Genomic DNA, 23,714 nt, shown 5'->3' with positions numbered 1-23,714 from the left:
TAGTTTTATGAAAGTTAAAAAATGTACATTTTGGTGTATAATGCTAAGTATTATGGGAGGGGGCCACTATTCAGACCAGTTAGACCTTTATTGAGGTGTAATCAGTTGGAGCCAGACCCAGAAGAGATACCAAGGCTGGAGTAATGTAGAAATCTTATATTTCCCATATACAATATGTATATATATATATATATATATATATATATATATATTACCCATATACATTAATTTTTTTAGAATCCAAGAATTGGACTATTGACCAAATTAAAAAAAAAATTATGTATGTTTCATATGACTGAACAGAAGGTATATAAAACATAAACTTTCAAATTAATAAAACTATTTTGAATCCAATGCCTTGCGATTTATCTTTGAGATCTCCCTGTAGATTATAGAAGATTAATCATTTATATATTGACTCACACTATTACTGAATTATTTCACAAATTAATGAGTAATGCAGAAATGTATATTAACTGGTAGACTGATAGTTGTATATTAACATATACAACTATCAGTCTACCAGACTGAATATCTTATTTCTCACTGAAATCCTCTATAGAATATATTCTTTACACTGAGTTCTTTGTAAGACCTTTTCTCAAAATGTAAGATTTTTAACTTCCATGCAATATAGTCATTTTTCTTCTGCAATCCTCTGTCACATTGAGCAAGAATACTGTCTTAGCAAGATTACTCCAAGTAATCTTAAATTAGGAAGTATAATTGAATATTCTCTTTTCAGTGAAAACAGTTTCTCTTAATGCTTAACAAATAAAATACATCAGGAAAACAGGGCTTTCTTCATGATGAGTATGTAGAATTCTTGACCAAAAAATATGTGGCAAAACTAGTCTGTATTATCATATGTACCTTTACCACCTAAAAAACCCATATCAATTTATTTTACAAGTAAAATAAAAATTATTTTACTGGTCTTTTCTTCATTTGTGCTACTTTACAAATTTTCAGACCTTCATTTACTCAAAAATAAAGGTAACTTAAAAGTAACTGGGTAAGTTGGCTGTGGGAGCTTCTGGTCCATATATGATGTTGAAAAAAAAACTTCTCCTGTGATGTAAAAAAATAATATATATATATCCTAGTAGATTTATTATAACACACTGTGACACATGGCAAAAATACTACTTTGATAAGACACTATGGTAGTATCAGGAATTAGCTTGAGAAAACTGATTGACCTGTTCCTTCTAAAAAGAAAGTGAAACTTTCTTATTGTGATGAAGTACGTAATAAAAATGTATCAGAGGATTCTGAATTTGATACTTTTCATGAGAGATCAGCAATTAAAAAAAAAAATCATTTGATCTGATATCACCATGACTTCAGGTAACTTGAGGTAACATATCCACTGTTGTGGATATGCCTTGTGAAGATTTTTTCTACTATGATAGTGATGAACTCTCTACTTCAGACATATCTCTAATTCTTGTGCAGATGTAGACTTTTAAGTGAGGAAAAATTTAATCTTGATGAAAATGATTATGAGAATACTCAAATTGAATCATGTTGATCACTGTGTAATTATGATTTGAGTGCACTTTCCGGTGGACTCAAACATAACAAAACTTGTAAGGTATTAATATTGAAAGTTATCTGAATTCATGATGCTCATGTTATTTAATATTAAACTAAAAGCAAAGCTATTTTATTAGTGGAGTAGCCATTTTATCACAACTAGGCTAAAAGAAATGATTAAATGAGATTTAATTTAAAAAGATTATTAATTTGACATATATATGCCTTTTTGAATATATAAGTGGATATAACTTGGTACAAGACTTGAATAGAGACGATATATAATTAAAAGTGCCGAACATAAAAAAAACAATAATTGGGTATAGAAATATGTATCAGATAGCCAAAGTGAATAAAACCAATAATTAAAAAATGAATACACATACTATGAATTTAAAAGAATTGAAAATAAAGAATAAAAGGAACAAAAAAAAAAAAAAAAAAGTTATATACTCAGCTGGCCAGCATCATGATGGATTCTGACTGTTTTGTTTAAAACATCTGATTTAGATCATGGAAAACTGTGAATTTGCCATGTGGCTTTTATGAGACAGTGTATTAAGAGGAGTTTGTCTGGTTTTAGATTAGTGGGGAGTAATTTATTTTGTCTAATTATCATTTAATAAATATTAAATAGTCTCTAGGCACTTTTTTTTGTCTTTTTGGGTGGCTATTATTGCTAGAGATTCAGAGCAATGCATTTTGTTTCGTTTTCTTGGAAACCGATAGTGGTGACCTACTGTATTTCAGGTGCATGTGTAGATTGTATTTCGTGTAAGGATATTTCATTGGTGCTGCTGCTTGTATATTTTTATGTTTTTTTCTTTGTGGTAGAAAGTAAGTAGGTATGCAAATATTGCATTCTCAATAATGTGCAATTGAGCATGACTTTGTAGAATGAATGGTAGATCTAGTATAACAGGTATTGCATCCTAACTAGCAGGTAAAATTATAAACAACATTATAACATAGTAATACACCAGTTTGAGCTATTGTGTTTCTGAGTTTTAGTAAATTCTGTAGTATGTTGCTGGTGTTTGAAGACAGTTTTATAATTTGAATATTTGAAGATTTATTTTATGGCTTTATAAGTGTTTTGCACACATGGGATAAGATTATATGCAATTTTGATTTGGAGCTTTGAGAAGAAGGTGCATGATTTTGAGCTCAGTGAGTAGCGTAGTGTTTTTCTGTGATTTATTGTGGCTACTGTTGAGAGCAGAAAATCACTTTCAGATGAGAAATTTCTTGCTTTAAAATTGTGAGAAAGAGGATGTGTATTTGCAGGCATTAAAGAATTTTGTTAACATGACATTTTTTTTTTTTAATATATATATATATATATATATATATATAAGGGTGTGGTGTTAGGAGGTGAAATGCAAATATTCCATTTGCTACTGATACAGGTATGATGATTGAATCTAATGAGGGTCAAATTTAAGAAGTTTATTTATTTTTTGTATTCAATGGAGAATTTTGATATGTGGCTACAAGTGTACAAGGAATGAGATAATTGTTGCATAGCATGTACATTCCAGTAGGTTTTAGTCATTTATAATCAGTGTGCAGATGTCTAGGGTTTTGAGAACATCAACATCAGTATATACAGAAGAGGCATCTAAAGAAGAGAGAATATTAATGGGACGACATGGTGTTTTTTTTTTTTTTTTTTTTGATAAGTAGGATGAGTTGATTGGTATTTTTAATAATAAAATTTGAATATTTTAGTAATGATTTTAGAGTTGCAAGAAAATTTGGATAAGGTACAGTGATGGTGAGTTTGTATGAAATTATGGGATGTACAGGATACCTATTTTATTTTCTTGACGTGTCTGAAAATAGTGGGGGAAATGGTTTGTGTGAGATTTGTATTTATCCATTTTGTTCTCTGCTTTGAATTGATGTATATGTTCTTCAGTTTGTTTTATAATGTTGAGAGTGGGGTCTTCAGTTATTATTTTGTAAGTGTAGCATTTAGTATCATTGACTATGTCTAGTATTTTATTTTGGTAATTGGGTTTGTTTATTATTACCATAATATTGCCTTTAACAATCTTACTGATAAATGCAATGAAATACAAGTATTAAAGAATGGTTTAAATTTTACTATTTTCCCAGAAGAGATACAAATAATGAAATCTTGCTGAGACCTTCAGCAAGATTCTGTCACTTCTCCAATAGAGCACCTTTCTGTTTGCCTTCCCACTGATGTGATTGCATACACATGCTTAGTATATTTCTTTGTGCCCATGAAAATGTCTTGGTGACCAATGCAAAATGTTATCTTAATAATCATTTAATTAGCTAAATAACTTTAGTTACTTATCTTCAGATGTTTTCTCAGTTAAAACATCAACATGAGTGGTATTCAACATCTAAGTATCCAGACCAAATGTAGATAGTTAATAAACTTTATTAACTGATAATTTTGTAGAAATATGATTATATAGTTTACAGGTGATCAGTTATAAACTTGCATCTGGTATTCTTTATATTTATCATCATCAGATCTCCAGGGAGTCAAGAACTCGTTGAGGGAGGCTATACATCACTCACACCAGCTGTCATACCTTCTTTTGTGCTCATTCACACTAGATGCACTTAACAGGCAAACTGTTCCATACACTCTGAATAAGTCACATAGATACAGTTGAAATTATTTAATTATAATGGATTAATTACATATTTTGATTCATGTGTCATGGATCACTGTCAGTGTAAAACTACTAAAAATCAAAAAACTAAGAAGGTATATGGAGAATGGGTCTGCACTGTTAGCCAAGTAGCTATGTGCTTTGCAACCATATGCCTAGGAAAGGAGTGTCCTGGATTTGATTCCTGTCGCTGACGTGAGGAATTTTCTTAGATATAGCCAAGTTAGCCAGTCTTGGGTGGACTGCAGGGTTTTTTCTCCAGTTTATCTGTGGTTTTTCCCCTGCAAGTAGGCAAACCGGTCTTGAGAACATAACACTTCTACAGATATAGGATACACTGGGAGGCATTGGGCCAACCACCTTATCTTCATATAATGGTTGTAGTTATAAGGAATAGAAACCCTCAGCACCATAAAGGTAAAAGAGGGAAAGATTAAGAAAGAAAGAAATATGGAAAATGGAATCTCTCTTTACATGCAGTTGTGAGACAGACTCAGGTAAAAAAATGATATTGTTAGGGTCATTTGAAGTGTGTGTACATGTGATTATAAAAAAAATGAAGTGTATATGTACATGTAATAAAAACGTATATAATTAAACAGTATAGTTAATAATAACTTCTCCCACATTTTTAGCATAGAGAGTCCATTAAGGTTGAGATTTGGGCAATGCCAAAGTGCTGTGGAACTTTCTTTAAAGAGATGCTCATATTTATGGGAACATCTATCTAGTATTTACTAAAATAAAGAGCCAAAAGCCTTCAGTTCAGTAAGCTCCCTGGTCAACTTATTTTTATGAAACTTTCATAGTTTCTACATTCAGCTTTGAAATAATGCTAGATCTAATATCCACTTTACTTATATAATTTTGCATTGCCAAACTGAAGCCTTTTGGTTCTTTATTTTAATAAATACTTTTCCGCACTGACTGAGAATTCGCTTACGAAAAATGCACCTCTCTGACATTTCAAGTTCCTTAGTACTGAACGAGAGTTTTTGCTCTCTTAAGGTTTCTGTCTAGTCTCTGAGAAGAACCAACCAGGTTCTCCTCAGAGACTAGACAGAAACAGCTGCTAGGCAAGTAAAACCTTATCAAAAATGGACTAATAGAAAGCGAATATATAGACGCTTGGGCAACACCTATGTTTTCTAAGTAGTTCGTGCTAAGGCAACTTGTGAATGCCTGTGAGAGTATTCCCGTAAGCTCTCTGGTCAACTTATTTTTACGAAACTTTCATAGTTTCTACATTTGGCTTTGAAATAATGCTGGATCTAATATCCACTTTACTTATATAATCTATCTAATAATTTGGGATCATTCCAAAGAGATCCTGTGGCCAGTATTTGTAACCCTGTGTTCTGCTAGAACCTGATTTTTTCCAGTTCTTGGAGGAAATGTAGATTTGGTATTCAAATACAGAAACAGATTGGCCTGTTTGTCCAAAGTAGAATAACTTGCAGTTGCATGGGACAGAATAGACTCCAAATGGCAGTAGAGATGGAATTTTATCTTTTGGAGATGGTATCAGAGAGCTAATTGAATTTATGATTCTTTAAAGATACTTGTGACATTAGGATTATAAAATATATACACGTTTACACAAGAATATTATTTAATTTGCCAAATATTTCAGTCTGAATATTACAGACCATCTTCAGTGACTACATAGGAATAGTTTTAAAAAACAGGGTGGAATACGAACAATTGATCAGGAATAGTTTTAAAAAACAAGATGGAATACGAACAATTGATCATTCACAAGTGAATGATCAATTGTTCGTATTCCACCTTGTTTTTTAAAACTATTCCTATGTAGTCACTGAAGATGGTCTGTAATATTCAGACTGAAATATTTGGCACATTAAATAATATTCTTGTGTAAATGTAATTTATACATTTGAAAGTTTTGGAAATATTAAATTTCTTTAAGGTGCGAGAAATGCCTTTAATGTATAAGATGGCAATTCTGTAAGAGTCTTCTCTTCTAATAGCGAGCTGAGAAAAATGGTTGATGATCTTTACTATTTTGAGGTTGTAACCATTAAGTATGGCAATATCTTTAATTGTAGAAATTTCTTTCTGAAGTAGATCAGATGAAGAACAGATAATGAGCTCTGGAAAGAAGGCATTTAATAATGCCATATTTTTGTGAGGGATGGTGAGCCCAAGTCTGATGGATATATTGACCCGAAAAGGAAGGTTTGTGAAAAACAAATGATAATGAGCCATCCAATTCTCTTTTTATAAGAACATCAAGGAAAAATGTAGTTCCATTTGATTCAAATTCCATAGTGGAATTGATTTTCTGATGAAGATTATTGATTTTTGTAATGTCTAGTTGTTCGTATGAATTATTCTAAACAGTAAAGACATCCATACAGTGAAGTGATATCGAAGGTTTTAGATTAATTCATATAGCTTAATGATGGACTATTTAAAAAATTAGAAATTCTGTACACATCTATTTGTGTCTGGAATTTCAGAAATCTTGGCATGAGCTTTCAGCTCTCCTTGTTATTACAGTTCTTTTATTATAGCAAACACTACTATAACAAGCTACTGAAAAAGTCTCGTAAGTGCAGTGCTATACTAAAGTAAATTCATTGTAGCAAACTTAACTGTAACATGTGGTCTGTATGAGTTTGTTATAGTGACATTCATTTGTAATACAAATTGTAATTTTACTAGAAGTATCATAATTGAACTTTACTGGCATTCAAGTCAACAAACTTCATAATTGACATCTGTGGGTAGCATAATGTTACATTTTTTATTTTTATTTTTTCAGGTTACTTCAAATATCTTCCTTTAGTGGGAAAATGAATGCCTTGAATGAAGTTAATAAGGTAATCTCTAGCGTATCATATTATCCTCATAGACAGTGTGGTATGGAAGAAGAAGAGTGGTTAACAGCAGAAAGAATAGTGGTAAATTTTTCTATATTTTTCTGATTTTTTCAGAACACATTAAAATTTTTTTAGAACTACTGCTACACAGTTTTCTTTTAATATTAAGAACTTCACACACTGATTGCAGTGATGGAGATATCTACCACTAGGTAATACTTCCTCTGCCCACTAGGTGGTAGATGTCCTTCATTGACTGATGAAATACCTGATGTGTATTTCATCAGGATTCCAGTTTCTCCCCCCTCCCCACTCCCTCCATGCAAAGAGTGTGATACCCTTCATACTTAGAGACCCATAACCACCTCCATTTCGAGGGTACATCAGTTAAAACATGGTGTTGCATGCCATCTGCCAGTAAGTGCATAGGCCCAAACCTGTCAGTAATGAGTTAGAAGGCTTCTTAATCAATTGGTTTATAATCCAACTGCCACATACTCTGGTATGTGGGAGGTACTGTTGTGCCAAGGAGCCTGGTCACTCTGTATGGATGTCATGTCGAAGAGTCTGTCTACTTTCACTGCATGTCCCCTGTCTCCACTCTATCCTTCTATCTGACTACGAACAAACTAATGATGAATTTTAAAATCAATAACAGTGATACTGCAACAAAAAGGAATCATCTTCATTAACTATTTCTAGTAAAAAATGCACAATTCAACCAAACACTACATACAAACTATGCAAGAACCTCCTCATTAAAAACTCACTTTCACATCCACTTGATTAACATCAATATAAATGACATTCACCATCACTTACAGTCATTGAAACCAGACTTTCTACTCTTGACAGAAACCCAAGTAGCATCTATACCCTCTGCTGTCCTCTAATCTCCAAAGTACACACTTCACAATTCCTTTTGCCACAAGGATGGCACCAGTGCCTTTGTGAGGTTAGACATTGCATGTAAGAGAGTGGCTAATTTAGAATCACCTACTTTTGGCCCCATCCAGGAATAATCATCTGCTGCATCTACCATTCTCCAGATTCTGATAACTACTCCTTCACAATCCTTTCCATGAAACTTGACTACCTGCAATCCAGTCGTACAAATAGTGAGATAATCTTTCTAAGTGACCTTAATGTCAATAATTTCAACTGTCTCTTTTTTCCCAACCGACTAGACAAGAGGCAGAAATATTTTGCCATAAACAATGACCTGATGTAAATCATTCATCTACATACACAAATTCTAGACAACTCTCTCTTCACTCAACAAAATATTGGATCGTTTTATAACCAGTACTCTCTCCAAATACACTGTAGAGGTGCAACTCTGACCACAATCTTGTACAAGTTCATCATCATATTCCTGACATTTACCCTCAAGGGGTGTACAGGATATGATAGTACTACATGAAAAATTTACATCATTACTAACTTCCTACTTACAATTTTCTGCCAAATCAATCTGTTACCTGTCAAAGCTACAACATTGTCAGATCTTATATTTACATATCTGTCTTCTAAGGCACTTTTTACCATATCAATCTACCTATATCTTGGTCTTCCTCTAGGTCTTTTTCCTGCCAACCTGGCAGAGAACACTTGTTTGGCTAATCTTTCCTCGCCCATTCTATTTAAGTGACCATACCACCTGAGATTAGCTCTGCTAACGCATTCCTGGATGCTGACAATGTCAAGTTCTTTCTTAAGATCCTCTTTTTTTTATATGATATTGCCATTGATGCCATCTGTTCACGCTCCTAATATATCTGCGGTGTCTAGTCTCTGGTCAAGTGTTTTACTTTAAACCCAGCTCTCAGATCCATAAGTTAAAATTGATTTGAACACTGTCTTGTATACAGCTAATATTTAATGTTCCGACTAATTTCTCTCTTATTCCATATAAATTTATTCAGTTAACTTCTTACCGTACCAGCTTTGTTGATTCTGTTGTCTATTTCCATATTTAATTTACCATCTTCACTAAGTATCGTGTCAAAGTAGCTGAAATGTTTTACTTGTTATATAGGTTCTACATTCACAAGGCAGCTGATATTTTCAATGCTTCTGCCTATTTTCATTATCTTTGTCTCAATACAAAATGATGGTACAACATGACAAAATTTCAAGCTAGCTGGGGCGTCGCCCGGTTAAACAAGGACCCCGTTGTTTTCACCAAGGAACCAGGGTGAACAGCGAAAACTCAGCTACTGGAACAAATCTGAAAAAACACCCCAACTCAACATCTCCAGAGTTAAAGATCAGTACTATTAACATAAGAAGCCTGAATGGCAAAGAAATGGAGCTTACTGAGGAATTAGATAAGTACCAGATTGACATAATAGGGGTGACTGAAACAAAAAAGACCAAAACTGGTGAGATCTTTCTGAGCAATAAATACAAAATGTTATATTCAGGCAATGACAATCAAGGAAAAGATGAAGTAGCCTTAGTATTCAACACAAAATACGAGGCTAATCTTCTTGAATGGCAGTCAGTCTCTAGTAGAGTAATGTGGGCAAATATAAGAATGGGGCACCGGACAATGAGACTTATTTGTGACTATGGTCCTACAAAAGGTTCTAATAAGGTAGAAGTGGAGGAATTTTTTGAGGATTTAGAGAAAGCAGCTGACACAATGAAAAAGGAAAAGCTGGTCCTTGTTGGGGATCTAAATAGCTGAGTAGGAAATGATTGTCAGACATACAAAAATATATTGGGAAAATTTGGAGAACAGAGCAAAACTAATAATAACGGCAAATACCTGTTGGATTTCTGCTCAGGACTTGGACAAGTTATTACTAACACCATGTTCCAACATAAAAATGTTCATAAATTCACATGGAGAGAAGAGGCAAGAAATAAGAAAAGTCTCATTGACTATGTTATTATTGATAGTGATAATTTCTCCTTGGTACAGGACACCACAATGTATAGAGGATTTGAAATTGGAATCATCATCAAATTCCTGACATGTACCTTCAAGGGGTGTACAGGATATTATAGTACTACATGAAAAATTTTCATCATTACTAACTTCCTATCTACAATTTTCCTCCAAATAAGTCTGTTACTTGTCAAGATTCCAATATTATCATTATCAGATCTTATATTTCTATCGTCTAAGGCACATTGTACTGTATCAATCCACCTATATATTGGTCTTCCTCTAGGTCGTTTTCCTGCCAACCTGGCAGAGAACACTTGTTTTGCTAATCTTTCCTCTCTCATTTTGTTTAAGTGACCATACCACCTGAGATCAGCTCTGCTAACGCATTCCTGGATACTGACAATGTCAAGTTCTTTCATAATATCCTCATTTTTTAATATGATATTGCCATTGATGCAATCTGTTCACACCTCTAATCTTTCTCAGGATTCTCATATCTCCGGTCTCTAGTCTTTGGTCAAGTGTTTTACTTCTAAACATGTTCTCATCTCCATAAGTTAAAACTGGTTTGAACACTGTCTTGTACACAGCTAATTTAGTGTTCCGACTAATTTCTCTCTCATTCCATATGAATTTCTTTAATTGACTTTGTACCATAGCAGCTTTATTGATTCTTTTGTCTATTTCCATATTTAATTTACCATCTTCAATAAAAATCATGCCTCAGTAGGTGAAAAGTTTTACTTGTTCCACAGATTTTCCGTTCACAACGCAGTTGACATTTTCAACGATTCTGCCTATTTTCATTGTCTTTGTCTTTTTATTACTGACCTTCATACCATATCTATTACAACAGTTATTCAATTTAGTCAGGGAATCTTGCAGACTTGTAGTGGATTTATTTAGAAGTATAACATCGTCTGCATAAAGCAAAGAACTGACATTAACATCTCCAATTTTGATATCATGTTTATTACCATTTTCCTTCATAATGTGATCCATATAGATTATGAATAACATAGGGGATAATGTACATCCTTGTCTCACACCAGATTTAACCTTAAACCATCTTCCTGTACTTCTAACTGCTGACTTACAACTCAAATAAAGACTAAGTATTGCTTGATATAATGATCCACTGACACCATACAACTGTAGCGTTTTGAATAGCTTCTCTCTTGGCACCTTGTCATATGCTTTTTCCAGACCTACAAAACTTAAATACAGATCTTTGATATATTCCCATGACTTTTCAACTATTTGTCGTAAAGTGAAGATCTGATCCTGACAGCCTCTATTTGGCCTGAATCCAGCTTGTTCCTCACCAAGCTTCTCTTCCACAATCCTCATCCGTTTCTCAAGTATACTGGCATAAATGTTACCAGGAACACTCAGTAGAGAAATACCTCTGTAATTCTCACTATCAGTTTTATTTCCCTTTTTATGTATGGTACTATAAGGGAATTCGTCCTTCTGTCCAGGCCCTCTGAACGATGAAGTGTAGCAACTGTAAAACTTTTATACCTCCATACTTGAGTTTCTGGTCTAATATCATCTACTCCAGCTGCCTTTCCACATTTCAGACTTTTGATAGCTTTTTCTACTTTAAGCATGGATTATGTATTCCTGACTGCATGCCTGGTCAGTGTTTTTTATCACTGTGCTGTCATCACTGCTGGTTTCATTTATCAATTTTTTGAAGTATTTACTCCATACTTCAAGGATATCTTTTTCTCCAGTTTTCACATCACCTTTATCATCTCCAATTCCTTTTACAGCAATCTTTCCTCCATTTCTGAGCTTCTTCAACATCCTCTAGAATATCTTGCCACCTTCTTGATATTTATTTTCTAATTTCTTACCAAAGTCTTTCCTTGACTTTTGTTTAGCTAGTTTTACACAGTGTTTAACTTTTTACATTTGTCTCTGTATTCTCTACGAGCAGAAGCTGACTTATGTGCCAGGTACTTTTGATATTCTTTTCCTTCACTGCCTCATTAACTTCCTGTGTCCATCAGTGAGTTCTAATTTTTCTATCCTTGCAGACAACCTCACCACATGCCTTTCTAGTAGAATCAATCAATGTTTTCTTCAGAACTTGCCACTGAATCTCCAAGGTTTGATTCCTGTTCTCAAACTCTTTTATTTTTTCTTGAATAATGTTTGTATATTTTAGTCTACAGTTCACATCTGAGAGTTGCTCAACTTTTATGCGTTTTAAAACTTTCTTACATGTTTTTTTTTTTCAGTATGAAATTCAATTTTATCCTGCTTAAGACTAAATAGTGATCACTTCCAATTTCAAATCCTCTGTATACACTCTAGTGTCTTGCACCAGAGAGAAAACATCACTATCAGCAATAATATAGTCAATGAAACTTTTCTTATTCCTTGCCTCCTTTTCTCCAAATTTAGATCCCCAACAAGGACCAACTTTTCCTTTTTCATTGTGTCAGCTGCTTTCTCTAAATCCTCAAAAAAATTCCTCCACTTCTACCTTAGTAGAACCTTCTGTGGGATCATAGGCACCAATAAGTCTCATTGTCCAGTTCCCCATTCTTATATTTGCCCACATTACTCTACTAGAAACTGACTGCCATTCAAGAAGATTAGCCTCATATTTAGTGTTGAATACTATGGCTACTCCTTGTTTTCCTTGATTGTCATTGCCTGAATATAGGATTTTGTATTTATTGCTCAGATAGAGCTGACCAGTTTTGGTCTTTTTTGTTTCAGTCACCCCTATTATGTCGATCTGGTACTTATGTAATTCCTCAGTAAGCTCCATTTCTTTGCCATGGCTTCTTATGTTGATAGTACTGATCTTTAACTCTGGAGGTGTTGAGTTGGGGTATTTTTTCAGATTTGTTCCAGTAGCTGACTTTTCTCTGTTCACTCTGGTTTCCTTGTGAAAGCAATGGGGGCATTGTTTAACCGGTCGATGCTCCAGTGGGCATGAAATTCTATCATGTACCATCATTTAATTTTGTGGTTTAAGTTAATTAGAATACAATTTGGTCGGCTAAATCCCATATTGCCAGCCGATCCTTGTTCGTTCAGTATCCAGGTAGATACCTAACAGGGTGCACCACGAGAAGGTGAGGACTGGACATTAGGTCAGAAGCCCTGGTCGGTTCACATTCCTTTAAAGGCTATGTGGAGGTCTCCTCTCAGTTATACAGCTTTTTTGAAATCATGTACAAGAATGCTCTTCTTCAGGCCACTCCTAATCTTTCATCCTCTTGCAATACAAATGCACCAAATGAGATGACTTTCTTCTGCACTTCTTGTACAAGTTTTCAAGTCTATCTTCAACTTGAAGATAAACTTGTGAAAATATGTACAAGAATGCTCTTCTTGAGGCCACTCCTGATCTTTCATCCTCTTGCACTACAAATGCACCAAATGAGATGACCTTTTGAACTTCTACTTCTTCTTTCCATGGTTTGACTATTGCTTCAGCTTATCTGACTTTTGCAGCTGCTCTGTACAAGTCATAGAAATGAACTTCATTGGCATGAAGGCCTTCATCCCTCATTCTCCCCAGAATCCTTGTCCATTTTCCAATCTTTTGTTCAACAGAAAGTGTATCAGAGCAGTTGAAGAAAAAAATTTAGCTTACCACAAGCGGCTCACTTCAAGAACTTCAATTTCATACCTTACTTATACCAAACATGTAGCAAATGCTGAACAGTCATCAGCTGATTTGAATCTGACTTCATGAAGGTCAACAGTAGAAAACTTGCCTCCTGTCCAAATGGAAGCTGTGCCTTCTGTCCCTTGCTAAGTTTGTGGATGAAACTTCTGCTTACTTGCACTTCCACCTCTCTTATCCTGATGGCACCACTATTATTTCACCCTCCTAGTATCACTCTTTTCCTCAAAGTCCTGTGTCAATACCAAGAGAAATTGTCTCCTATCATATCAGGATATGAGCACTATATGCCTCCTATAGTTTTTCAACAAAAAGTCATTAGAAAATTGATAAATAACTTAGACACTAAAAAGTCTCCTGGCATCTCTGTATTTGTTCTTAGCTAACAGTTGTCCTTTATTGTCTCTATAGTCTATTATGTATGAGGGTGGTCTGAAAAGTTCTTGGCTTATCAATGAAAAAACGAATTTATAATTTTACAATTATTTTTATTTTTCAACATAATCTCCCTTAAGATCAATACATTTATTTCAGCGATGCTCCAGCACCATTATCCTGTAAGGTAATGAGGTAGTTCTCAGTAAGATCTACTAAATACCCCTCTACAGCTGCAATCACCCTCTTGATTCAAAGAAAAACGCTGACCAGTGAGGAAGAGTTTTAGTTTTGGGAAGAGATAGAAGTCAGAGGGAGCCAGATCTGGGGAATAGGGTGGATGTTCCAACAGTTCATAGTGCAGATCCCTTAATTTTCCCATTGCCAAAACACCTTTCTGGGCAGGTACATTGTCCTGATGAAAGATGATTTTTTTCTTATGCAAACTGGGTCTTTTCTCACGAATTTTTTCTTCTAGTCTGGTTAAAAGATCAGAATAATATTCCCTGTTTACCTTTTTGAAGATAATTAATAAACAAAATGGTTTTAGCATCCCAAAACAACGATGCCATGATCTTTCCTGCTGACGGAACTGACTTTGTCTTCTTTGGTGCTGAACAACAGGCTTTTGTCCACTGTTTTGACTGCTGTTTGGATTCTGGTGTGTAATGGTGAATCCAAGTGTCATCCATAGTAATAAATCAATGCACAAAATCGCTCCAAGCACTGTTCAGAGATTTTCATGTGAGTGTGTTTTTGATCTACTGTGAGAACCGTGGCACCTATCTTGTGCAAAACTTTTTGATATGCAAAATACATCCTACACGTTCTTTTGAAATGCCTATAGTCTCAGCAGTTTCACGCACTTTGACTCGCCAGTCATCCAATACCATATAGTGCACTTAATCAATGATTCCTGGTGTTGTTGCACTTTTTGGATGTCCTTCACGTGGATCATCTTCAAGGCTGGTACGGTCACGCTTAAACTCAGAAGCCCATTTCTCAATTGTCGAAAATGAAGGAGAAGAGTGCTCATAAACTTTTATGAACTTCGAATCAATTTCTTTTGGCAATAAACCTTGTTTTACAAAGAATTTTGTAACCATACGATACTCAATTTTATCCATTTCAAGGGATACAGACAACACTTTGGCTTCAGACAGCTGTATAAACCAAATTACTTGATAGAATGATTTGCAATTTCACGTGGATGCTTATGACAGATGTACCAACTTAGGAAAAAACATTTTTCCAATAGTGTTGTCGGCTGAGGTTCGAGGCCGAGAACTTTTTAGACCACCCTAGTAGAGCTGGTACTTATCCCAATGTGTGGAAGCAACAACATATCGAGCCTGTCACACACACACACACACACACACACACACACACACACACACACACACACACACACACACACACACACACACACACACACACACACACACACACACACACACACACACACACACACAAAAAGGGAGATAGAAGCCTGCCATCAAACTACCGGCCAATTGCCATCATCTCAGTGCTCTTCAAAATAATGGAGAAAGTCATCAGTAGCCAACTTTTCCACTATCTATAGGCACATCAGTTAATCAGTGACCACCAGTATGAATTCTGATATTCAAGATCCACAGCTGACCTCTTAGTTTACATTACCCACCACTGGAAATGCGAAATGGAAAGGTTCAATGAAGCTTGTGCTGTTGCTCTTGACATTTCCAGAGCATTTAATCTTGTCTGACATTTAGGCCTACTAAAAAAACTGTACCATCCTCTGTAATTGGTTTGCCACCAATATAGGAGTACCCTGGGGTTCTGTCCTATCTCTACCCTCTTTCTCATGTACTGACATGACCTACTCTCACTCACCACTTATCCCATCCACAGCTTTGTAGACGATAGTACTCTCCATTCATCCTACTCATTTGACAAACCATGCAGTGTGCAGATATCCCAAGTATCAACAACTAGTGTGTTGATCATAATATCCTTCAGTGAGCAAAGATAATCTGGTCATGTTTAATTCCACTAAAACACAGTCTTGCCTCTTCTCTCACAAATGAATCTTAGCTCATATTCTCTTTTCCTTAATAATACAAAAATCACCAGATAGGATCAGATTTCTCTGCTTGGGCTAACATTCACCTCCGACCTCTCCTGGCACAAACACATCACATTAGTAGCTTCCTGAATATTAAAAAAACTAGAACAAAAGATACTTTTGTTCAGAATGCTGTTTTACAGTCAACTCTCAACAATGTACTAATCCCAAATCATGCTAAGAATACTGCTCACGTGTTGGGGGTGGAGCACCCTAAAACTTCTCTAAAAATTCTTGACACTGTCTAGAGGTGACCAGTTAGACTCATAGACAATAACCCCTCTGTTACAGATTCACTTTACCCTTTATCTCACAAATGCAGAATTTTCAGCTCTGTGTCTGTACTACAGGTACTTAAATGGTCATTCCTTCACTGAATTGGCAATCATCATTCCTGCACTTTCTGTTACACCTGTTAATACAAGAGCTGCAGCTGCCCAGCATCTCTTTACTGTGCAACTTCAAAAACACCAAACCTGCTTTTCTTCTTCCTCTTTTATTCCTTCTACTTCTGTCCTCTGGAACAGTCCTCTGCAAGAAGTATTTCCAAAACTATAACCTGCAAATCTTCAAAAGAAACATCATTTAACTTCTGAGTTCTTGCTTCCCTGACATGGCATTTAACGTGCTTATAGATCCTTTGACCTCTGGTGTGTGGGCTTACTATATATATATATATATATATAAAACAATTTGTTCTTTCATATCATGTCCTTTCTTCATATTAACAAATAAATACCCCTTTCCTCCCTTTCGTTTTGTCTGAATTTTCAGCAATAATATTGATTTTACCAGAATGAAGAGAGCACCATCAGTGTAAGAAGTATCATTGGGAAAGTGGTAAAAATCGCAGAAAAATTAGAGAAGTATCATGTTGACATAATTGGTGTTACTAAGACAAAGCGAACTAAAACAGATGAGATATTGCTAATAATAAGATGTTGTATTCAGATTATAATGATCAGGGAAAGGAAAGAGTAGTTATAGTGTTCAACGGCATATATATAGATAAACTTCTTGAGTGATAGACAGTTTTAAGTAATGTTGTAAATTTCAAAACAACTTATTTATACTAGTTGTCTCACAGAAGGTATGTTTTCAAGTCATTAGGGAAAGCAGCTAACATGAAGAAGACAGTGACATGCTGTTTCATGTTAATGATCTAAACATCAGAGTAAGAAATGAATACCAGGTATATGATTATTGTTGCATGGAGTGCAGAGACTCATTGTGGGAGACCCAAACTATCAACACAATATTAGTCATACCTTTCCTTGAAACCATTAACAGAAAAAGCACTCACAACACTGACTCAGGCAATCATTTTCATGCACTCACCACTTTCCAATCAAAAAATCTAGTCCTCATGCCCATACTAACCACACTTACCCAACTTCCACAGATGACCTGTTGTTCTGCCTCCTCTAGCCAAGTGCTGAAACATATTTGGTGCATCGAAAAGCCTTTAAATAACTTAAATGTTTCTATCATATTTTACAAGTGGCCTACCAAGAATGCATTTATCTTCTGATCTGCTGGTAAGTCAGTTTTGAATGTTACATAAGTTCATATTGTAATGGAACAGAAAATTAAGTATGAAAAATAGGTGCAACTTCATTTATTATACATTTATATTTAGAAATAAAATGGATGAGCACATATTTACAGATTTATAGATTATCATTATGTAATACAGTCAGCTTTCTCACTGTCGCAAACACCACTATAACAAACTTACTCACTATAACAAACTACTGAAAAGTCCTAACCAAAGCCCATAGGTACTAAAAGAAAATCACTGTAGCAAAACTAACCACTAAAAGCACTGTACTAAAATTTATTGTAGCATATTATTCTTATGGTCACTAGAATAGAGTGAGAGCCAATGGGATTACACATTTTTGTAGGCAGCTAATCGTCATCCCAATGCAGCCTACCTTCAATCTTCTTAACTTGCTTTTCTTTTACATTGACCCAATTGCATACATCACATGGACATGACATACCTTTGTGCATCAGCTTTCCCCAGAATGACAGATTTTACTTGTTCAAGTTCATCATCATCTCATCATCTTCAAATTCCCCTGCCATGTACCCTCAAGGGGTGTACAGGATATGATAGTACTACATGAAAAATTTACATCATTACTAACTTCCTATATCTAGAATTTTCCTCCAAATCAGTCTGTTACTTGTCAAGACTCCAACATTATCAGATCTTATATTTCTATCGTCTAAGGCACATTGTACCGTATCATCCACATATATCTTGGTCTTGCTCTGGGCTGTTTTTCTGCCAACCTAGCACAGAACACTTGTTTTGCTAATCTTTTCTCTCCCATTCTGTTTAAGTGACCATACCACCTGAGATTAGCTCTGCTAATGCATTCCTGGATGCTGACAATGTCAAGTTCTTTCCTAATATCCCCGTTTTTAATATGATATTGCCATTGATGCCATCTGTTCATGCCTCTAATCTTTCTCAGGACTCTTATATCTGCGATTTCTAGTCTTTGGTCAAGTGTTTTACTGCTGACCCAGCTCTCGGATCTATGAGTTAAAACTGATTTGAACACTGTCTTGTATACAGCTAATTTAGTGTTCTGACTAATTTCTCTGTTATTCCATATGAATTTATTCAATTGACTTCTTACCATACCAGCTTTGTTGATTCTGTTATCAATTTCTTTGCCATCTTCATAAAAATCGTGCCTAAGTAGCTTAAATGTTTTACTTGTTAAAAAGCTTTTCCGTTTACAACACAGTTGATATTTTTAACGATTCTGCCTATTTTCACTATCTTTGTCTTTTTATTGCTGACCTTCTTGCCATATCTATTACAACAGTTATTCAATTTAGTCAGGGAATCTTGCAGACTTGTAGCGGATTTATTTAGAATTATAACATCGTCCGCATAAAGCAAAGAGCTGACATTTACATCTCCAATTTTGATATGATGTTTAATATCACTTTATTTCATGATGTGATCCATATAGATAATGAATAACAGAGGGGATAATGTACATCCTTGTCTGACACCAGATTTAATATTAAACCATCTTCCTGTATTTCCTTCAATTCTAACTGCTGACTTACAACTCAAATAAAGACTAAATATTGCTTGATATAATGCCCCATTGACACCATATAACTGTACCATATTGAATAGCTTCTCTCTTGGCACCTTGTCATATGCCTTTTCCAGATCAACAAAACTTAAATACAGAACTTTGTTTTGAACCATGATTTATCAACTATTTGTTGTAAAGTGAAGATCTGATCCTGACAGCCTCTATTTGGCCTGAATCTAGCTTGTTCTTCACCAAACTTTTCTTCCACAATTCTTCTCAAACGTTTTTCTCAAATATACTTGTATAAATCTTACCAGGAATACTCAGTAGGGAAATACCTCTGTAATTCTAACATTCAGTTTTATTTCCCTTTTTGTGTATGGGTACTCTGAGAGCTTTACTCCAATCATCGGGAATTCGTCCCTCTGTCCAGGCCTTCTTAGCTATGCAGTGCAGCCACTGTAAGACTTTTATACCTCCATACTTCAGCGGATTTTGAATGCAGATTTATGCATTTCTTGTCGAATATCATCTACTCCTGCTGCCTTTCCACATTTCAAGCCTTTGATGGCTTTTTCTATTTCAAGTATGGATATGTATTCCTGACTATGCCTGTTGAGTGTTTTTTACCACTGTGCCATCACTGCTTGTTTCATTTAGCAATTTTTCAAAGTAATTACTCCATACTTCAAAGATATCTCTTTCTTATGTTTTCATGTCACCTTTATTATCTTTATCTACATTTTACACACTCTTTCCTCTATTTCTAAGCTTCTTCAACAACCTCCAGAATATTTTGCCACCTTCTTGATATTATTTTCTATGTTCTTGCCAAAGTCCTCCCATGTCCTTTGTTTAGCTAGTTTTACACAATGTTTAGCTTTCTTACATTTGTCGCTGTATTCTCTAAGAGCAAAAGCTGACTTAATTGCCAGGAACTTTTGATATGCTTTCTTCTTTTCCTTCACTGCCTCTTTAACTTCCTGTGTCCACCATGGAGTTCTGACTTTTCTATCCTTGCAGACAACCTCACCATATGCTTCTCTGGCTGAATCAATCAGGGTTTTCTTCAAGGCTTTCCCCCAAATCTCCAAGGTTTGGTTCTTGTTCTCAAACCCTTTAATTTTTTCTTCAATAATCCTTGTGTATTTTAGTCTACAGTTCACATCTGAGAGCTGCTCAACTTTTTTTCGCTTTAAAACTTTCTTACATGTTACTCTTTTCAATATGAAATTCAATTTTATCCTTCTCAAGACTAAATAATGAACACTTCCAATTTCAAATCCTCTGTACACTCTGGTGTCCTGCACTAGGGAGAAAACATCACTATCAACAATAACATAGTCAATGAGACTTTTCTTATTCCTTGCCTCTTCTCTCCACGTAAATTTGTGCACATTGTTATGTTGGAATGGTGTTAGTAATAACCAGTCCATGTCCTGAACAGAAATCCAATAGGTATTTGCCGTTATTTATTTATTTAGCATATGATATGATGTACAGGTCTCAGAATAAAACATACATATTACATAAACAGCATAAAAACAATTGTAAAATTCATATTAAAAGGGGTACACTAGGTTGAAATGATTAAACATCAAAATTAAGAATCAGGAGTCCGTGCTTAATCCTTAAATCGTGGATCCAGTCGAAGGATTCTGGGGTCAGTTTAAAAAAGTCCTCTTTAGAACCTGAAAATGAGTAGATGGGGCACTCAAGCACAATGTGATTGATAGTCTGGATCCCTCTTCCGCATTCACAGTTTGGAGTATCGGACCAGTTCCATTTATGCAAGAGATGCTTGCATCTTCCATGTCCTGTCCTGATCCGATTTAAAGTGGTCCATAAATGTCTAGGGAGATTGAAGCCCCCCAGACGAGATATCAGATTTGAGATGAGTATTTGAAGATTGGAGGTATGTTGAAACCAATACTCTCCCCATGATTCGCATAGGTCGAAGTTCTGGTCGTTTATTTCTATTGCACTTCTCCAGGCAGGGTGCCTGGATTTCAGTCTTTGTGAAGTATGGGAGGAAATGTCTTGGTGGATAGGCAAGGAACTGTTTCCAATTATTTTTGTCCATAGTTTGCTTAAGGCTTGGGTCCTGCGGAGTGAAGGAGGAGCTATATTACTGAGAGTTGGGAGCCAGTAGCAGCTCCAGAGATTATCCTCATAGTTTGATTCAGCTGGGCATTGACCAAAGAAGCGTGTGCACTGTTCAGCCACACAAGAGCACAATACTCTGCTGTGGAATAGACCAACGACAGTGCGATAGTACGCAGTGTGTTGGCATCAGCATCCGAAGAAGTACCAGCAAGTTTATGCATTATATTACTACGAGTTTTTAATTTCCCAGCAATATTTTCTAGATGATATTTAAATGTCAAACTTCTGTCTAGGATAACTCCTAGGTATTTTGGATGATTGTTAAATTTCACCTGTTTAATGCTGAAGAAAACTTTTGGGATATAGTTGGCCTGGATATTACTTAAATGAAAGGATGCTACTTCAGTTTTGTTTAAATGAAAGGATGCTACTTCAGTTTTGTTCAGGTTGAGTTGTAATCGATATTGTCTAAAGTATTTTTCAAGTACAGCCAGATCTTCAGTTAAGGTGTTCTCAGCTTTTTGGAATGTTGAGTTGCAATGGCAATATCGTCAGCATACATGAATCTCCGTGATGCTGTTTCTGGGATATCACTATTATATAAGTTAAAGAGCAATGGGGCAAGAACTGACCCCCTGAGGCCAGTTTTTTGCCATTATTATTAGCTTTGCTCATTTTCCAAATTTTCCCGAAATATTTTTGTATGTCTGACAATCATAGCACAGTAGGAAATGATTGTCTGACAATCATTTCCTACTGTGCTATTTAGATATCCAACAAGGACTAAGTTTTCCTTTTTCATTGTGTCAGTTGATTTCTTGAAAGCCTCAAAAAATTCCTCCACTTCTACCTTAGTAGAACCTTCTGTGGGACCATAGTCACAAATAAGTCTCATTGTCCATTTCCCCATTCTGATATTTGCCAACATCACTCTACTTGAGACTGCCTGCCATTTGAGAAGATTAGCCTCGTATTTAGTGTTGAATCTATGGCTACTCCTTTTTTCCCTTTATTGTCATTGCCTGAATATAACATTTTGGTTTTATTGCTCAGAAAGATCTAACCGGTTTTTGTCTTTTTTTTTGTTTCAATCACCCCTATTATGTCGATCTGGTACTTATCTAATTCCTCAGCTAGCTCCATTTCTTTGCTATTCAGGCTTCTTATGTTGATACTACCCATCTTTAACTGTGGTGATGTTGAGTTGGGGTGTGTTTTCAGACTTGTTCAAGTTAAATGTTAAAAATTCTACTGTTAATTAACTTTTAACGCATTGCATTTAATTTTTTAATTAAAATCACAAATATCCATCTTAGCAATTAAAAATTATATGTACTATAAAAAGTTAATACATTTAAAGGCAGGTAAAAAATGAAATGCAGTATTCCTTTAAAGACCAAAATCATTGATTTCTAAAATTAACATGTAAAGTCTGTTACAGTTTGAAATTACACAAATAGCTGAAAATATCAGTTGTAATTATAAATGGTACATGACATCTTGATAGTTCTTGAAATGCAAAAAAAAAATAGGAAAGATTTCAGATATCATCTGTTCTGCATGCAGCAATTTCAGTTAGCGTATAAATAGATGACTTCATGCAACAAAATGAATTATTAATATTTTCTCTTCACAAAATAGGAATACTGTTTGAATACTTATATTGAGAAAATCAGTGGAATTCTACTGTAATCTGATTCTAGCAAACACTAATTCTTTACACAGTTTCATTCAGATATGAATACTAACTTAGACAACAGCCATTTAATTCTTAGTGCATCAAATGCATTTTGATAATAGTGATGATGAATACTTTTATTGTTTCATTTTGTTATTCAACAATATTTCTTCAAATTGATAAGCTGCACTTTTATAATGTAATATAATGTAATGTAATACCAGTTTAACTTCATTTTCTTATTCCTTGCCTCTTCTCTCCATGTGAATTTGTGCACATTTTTATGTTGGAACATGGTGTTAGTAAAAACCAGTCCATGTCCTGAGCAGAAATCCAACAGGTATTTGCCATTATTATTAGCTTTGCTTTTTTTCCAAATTTTCCCAAAATATTTTTGTATGTCTGACAATCATTTCCTACTGTGCTATTTAGATCCCCAACAAGGACCAATGATGATGGTGACGATGATGACAATAACCAGATCATCATCAAATCTGCATTCCAAATGGAGATCCTATGGATCAAGTAAATATCTCAGCTATTTAGGCACAGATTTTAGTGAAGAGGGCAGATTTAATCTAGAAATATATAACAGAATAAGCAAAGCTGGTATGGTGGGAAGCCAGCTGAATAAATTTATATGGAATTGAGGGAAATTAGCCAGAACACCAAAGTAGCAGTATACAAGAAAGTGTTTAAACCAGTTTTAAGTTATAGGATCTGAGAGTTGGGTTAGTAATAAAGCAGTTGATCAAAGACTAGAGACCACAAATATGCTGGTTCT

General features: G+C 34.9%; 1 protein-coding gene across 4 annotated transcripts in view; it reads left to right on the top strand.

The window, feature by feature from the left end:
• The window catches only part of faf (ubiquitin carboxyl-terminal hydrolase-like faf), a 1,099,079-nt gene that overhangs the window by 171,262 nt on the left and 904,103 nt on the right, over window positions 1–23,714 (top strand). For all 4 annotated transcript variants that reach the window (XM_090401226.1, XM_090401227.1, XM_090401224.1 and 1 more), the window contains one exon: window positions 6,985–7,123. In XM_090401226.1, the coding sequence (XP_090257352.1) occupies window positions 6,985–7,123 (139 nt within the window). The remainder of the gene's footprint in view (window positions 1–6,984; window positions 7,124–23,714) is intronic.

The sequence above is a fragment of the Typopeltis vanoorti genome, chromosome 12, assembly GCF_054136105.1.
Source record: "Typopeltis vanoorti isolate ZY-2024b chromosome 12, IOZ_Tvanoo_1.0, whole genome shotgun sequence".
NCBI classification, from domain to species: domain Eukaryota; kingdom Metazoa; phylum Arthropoda; class Arachnida; order Uropygi; family Thelyphonidae; genus Typopeltis; species Typopeltis vanoorti.
This window is presented reverse-complemented; position numbering and strand designations above follow the sequence as displayed.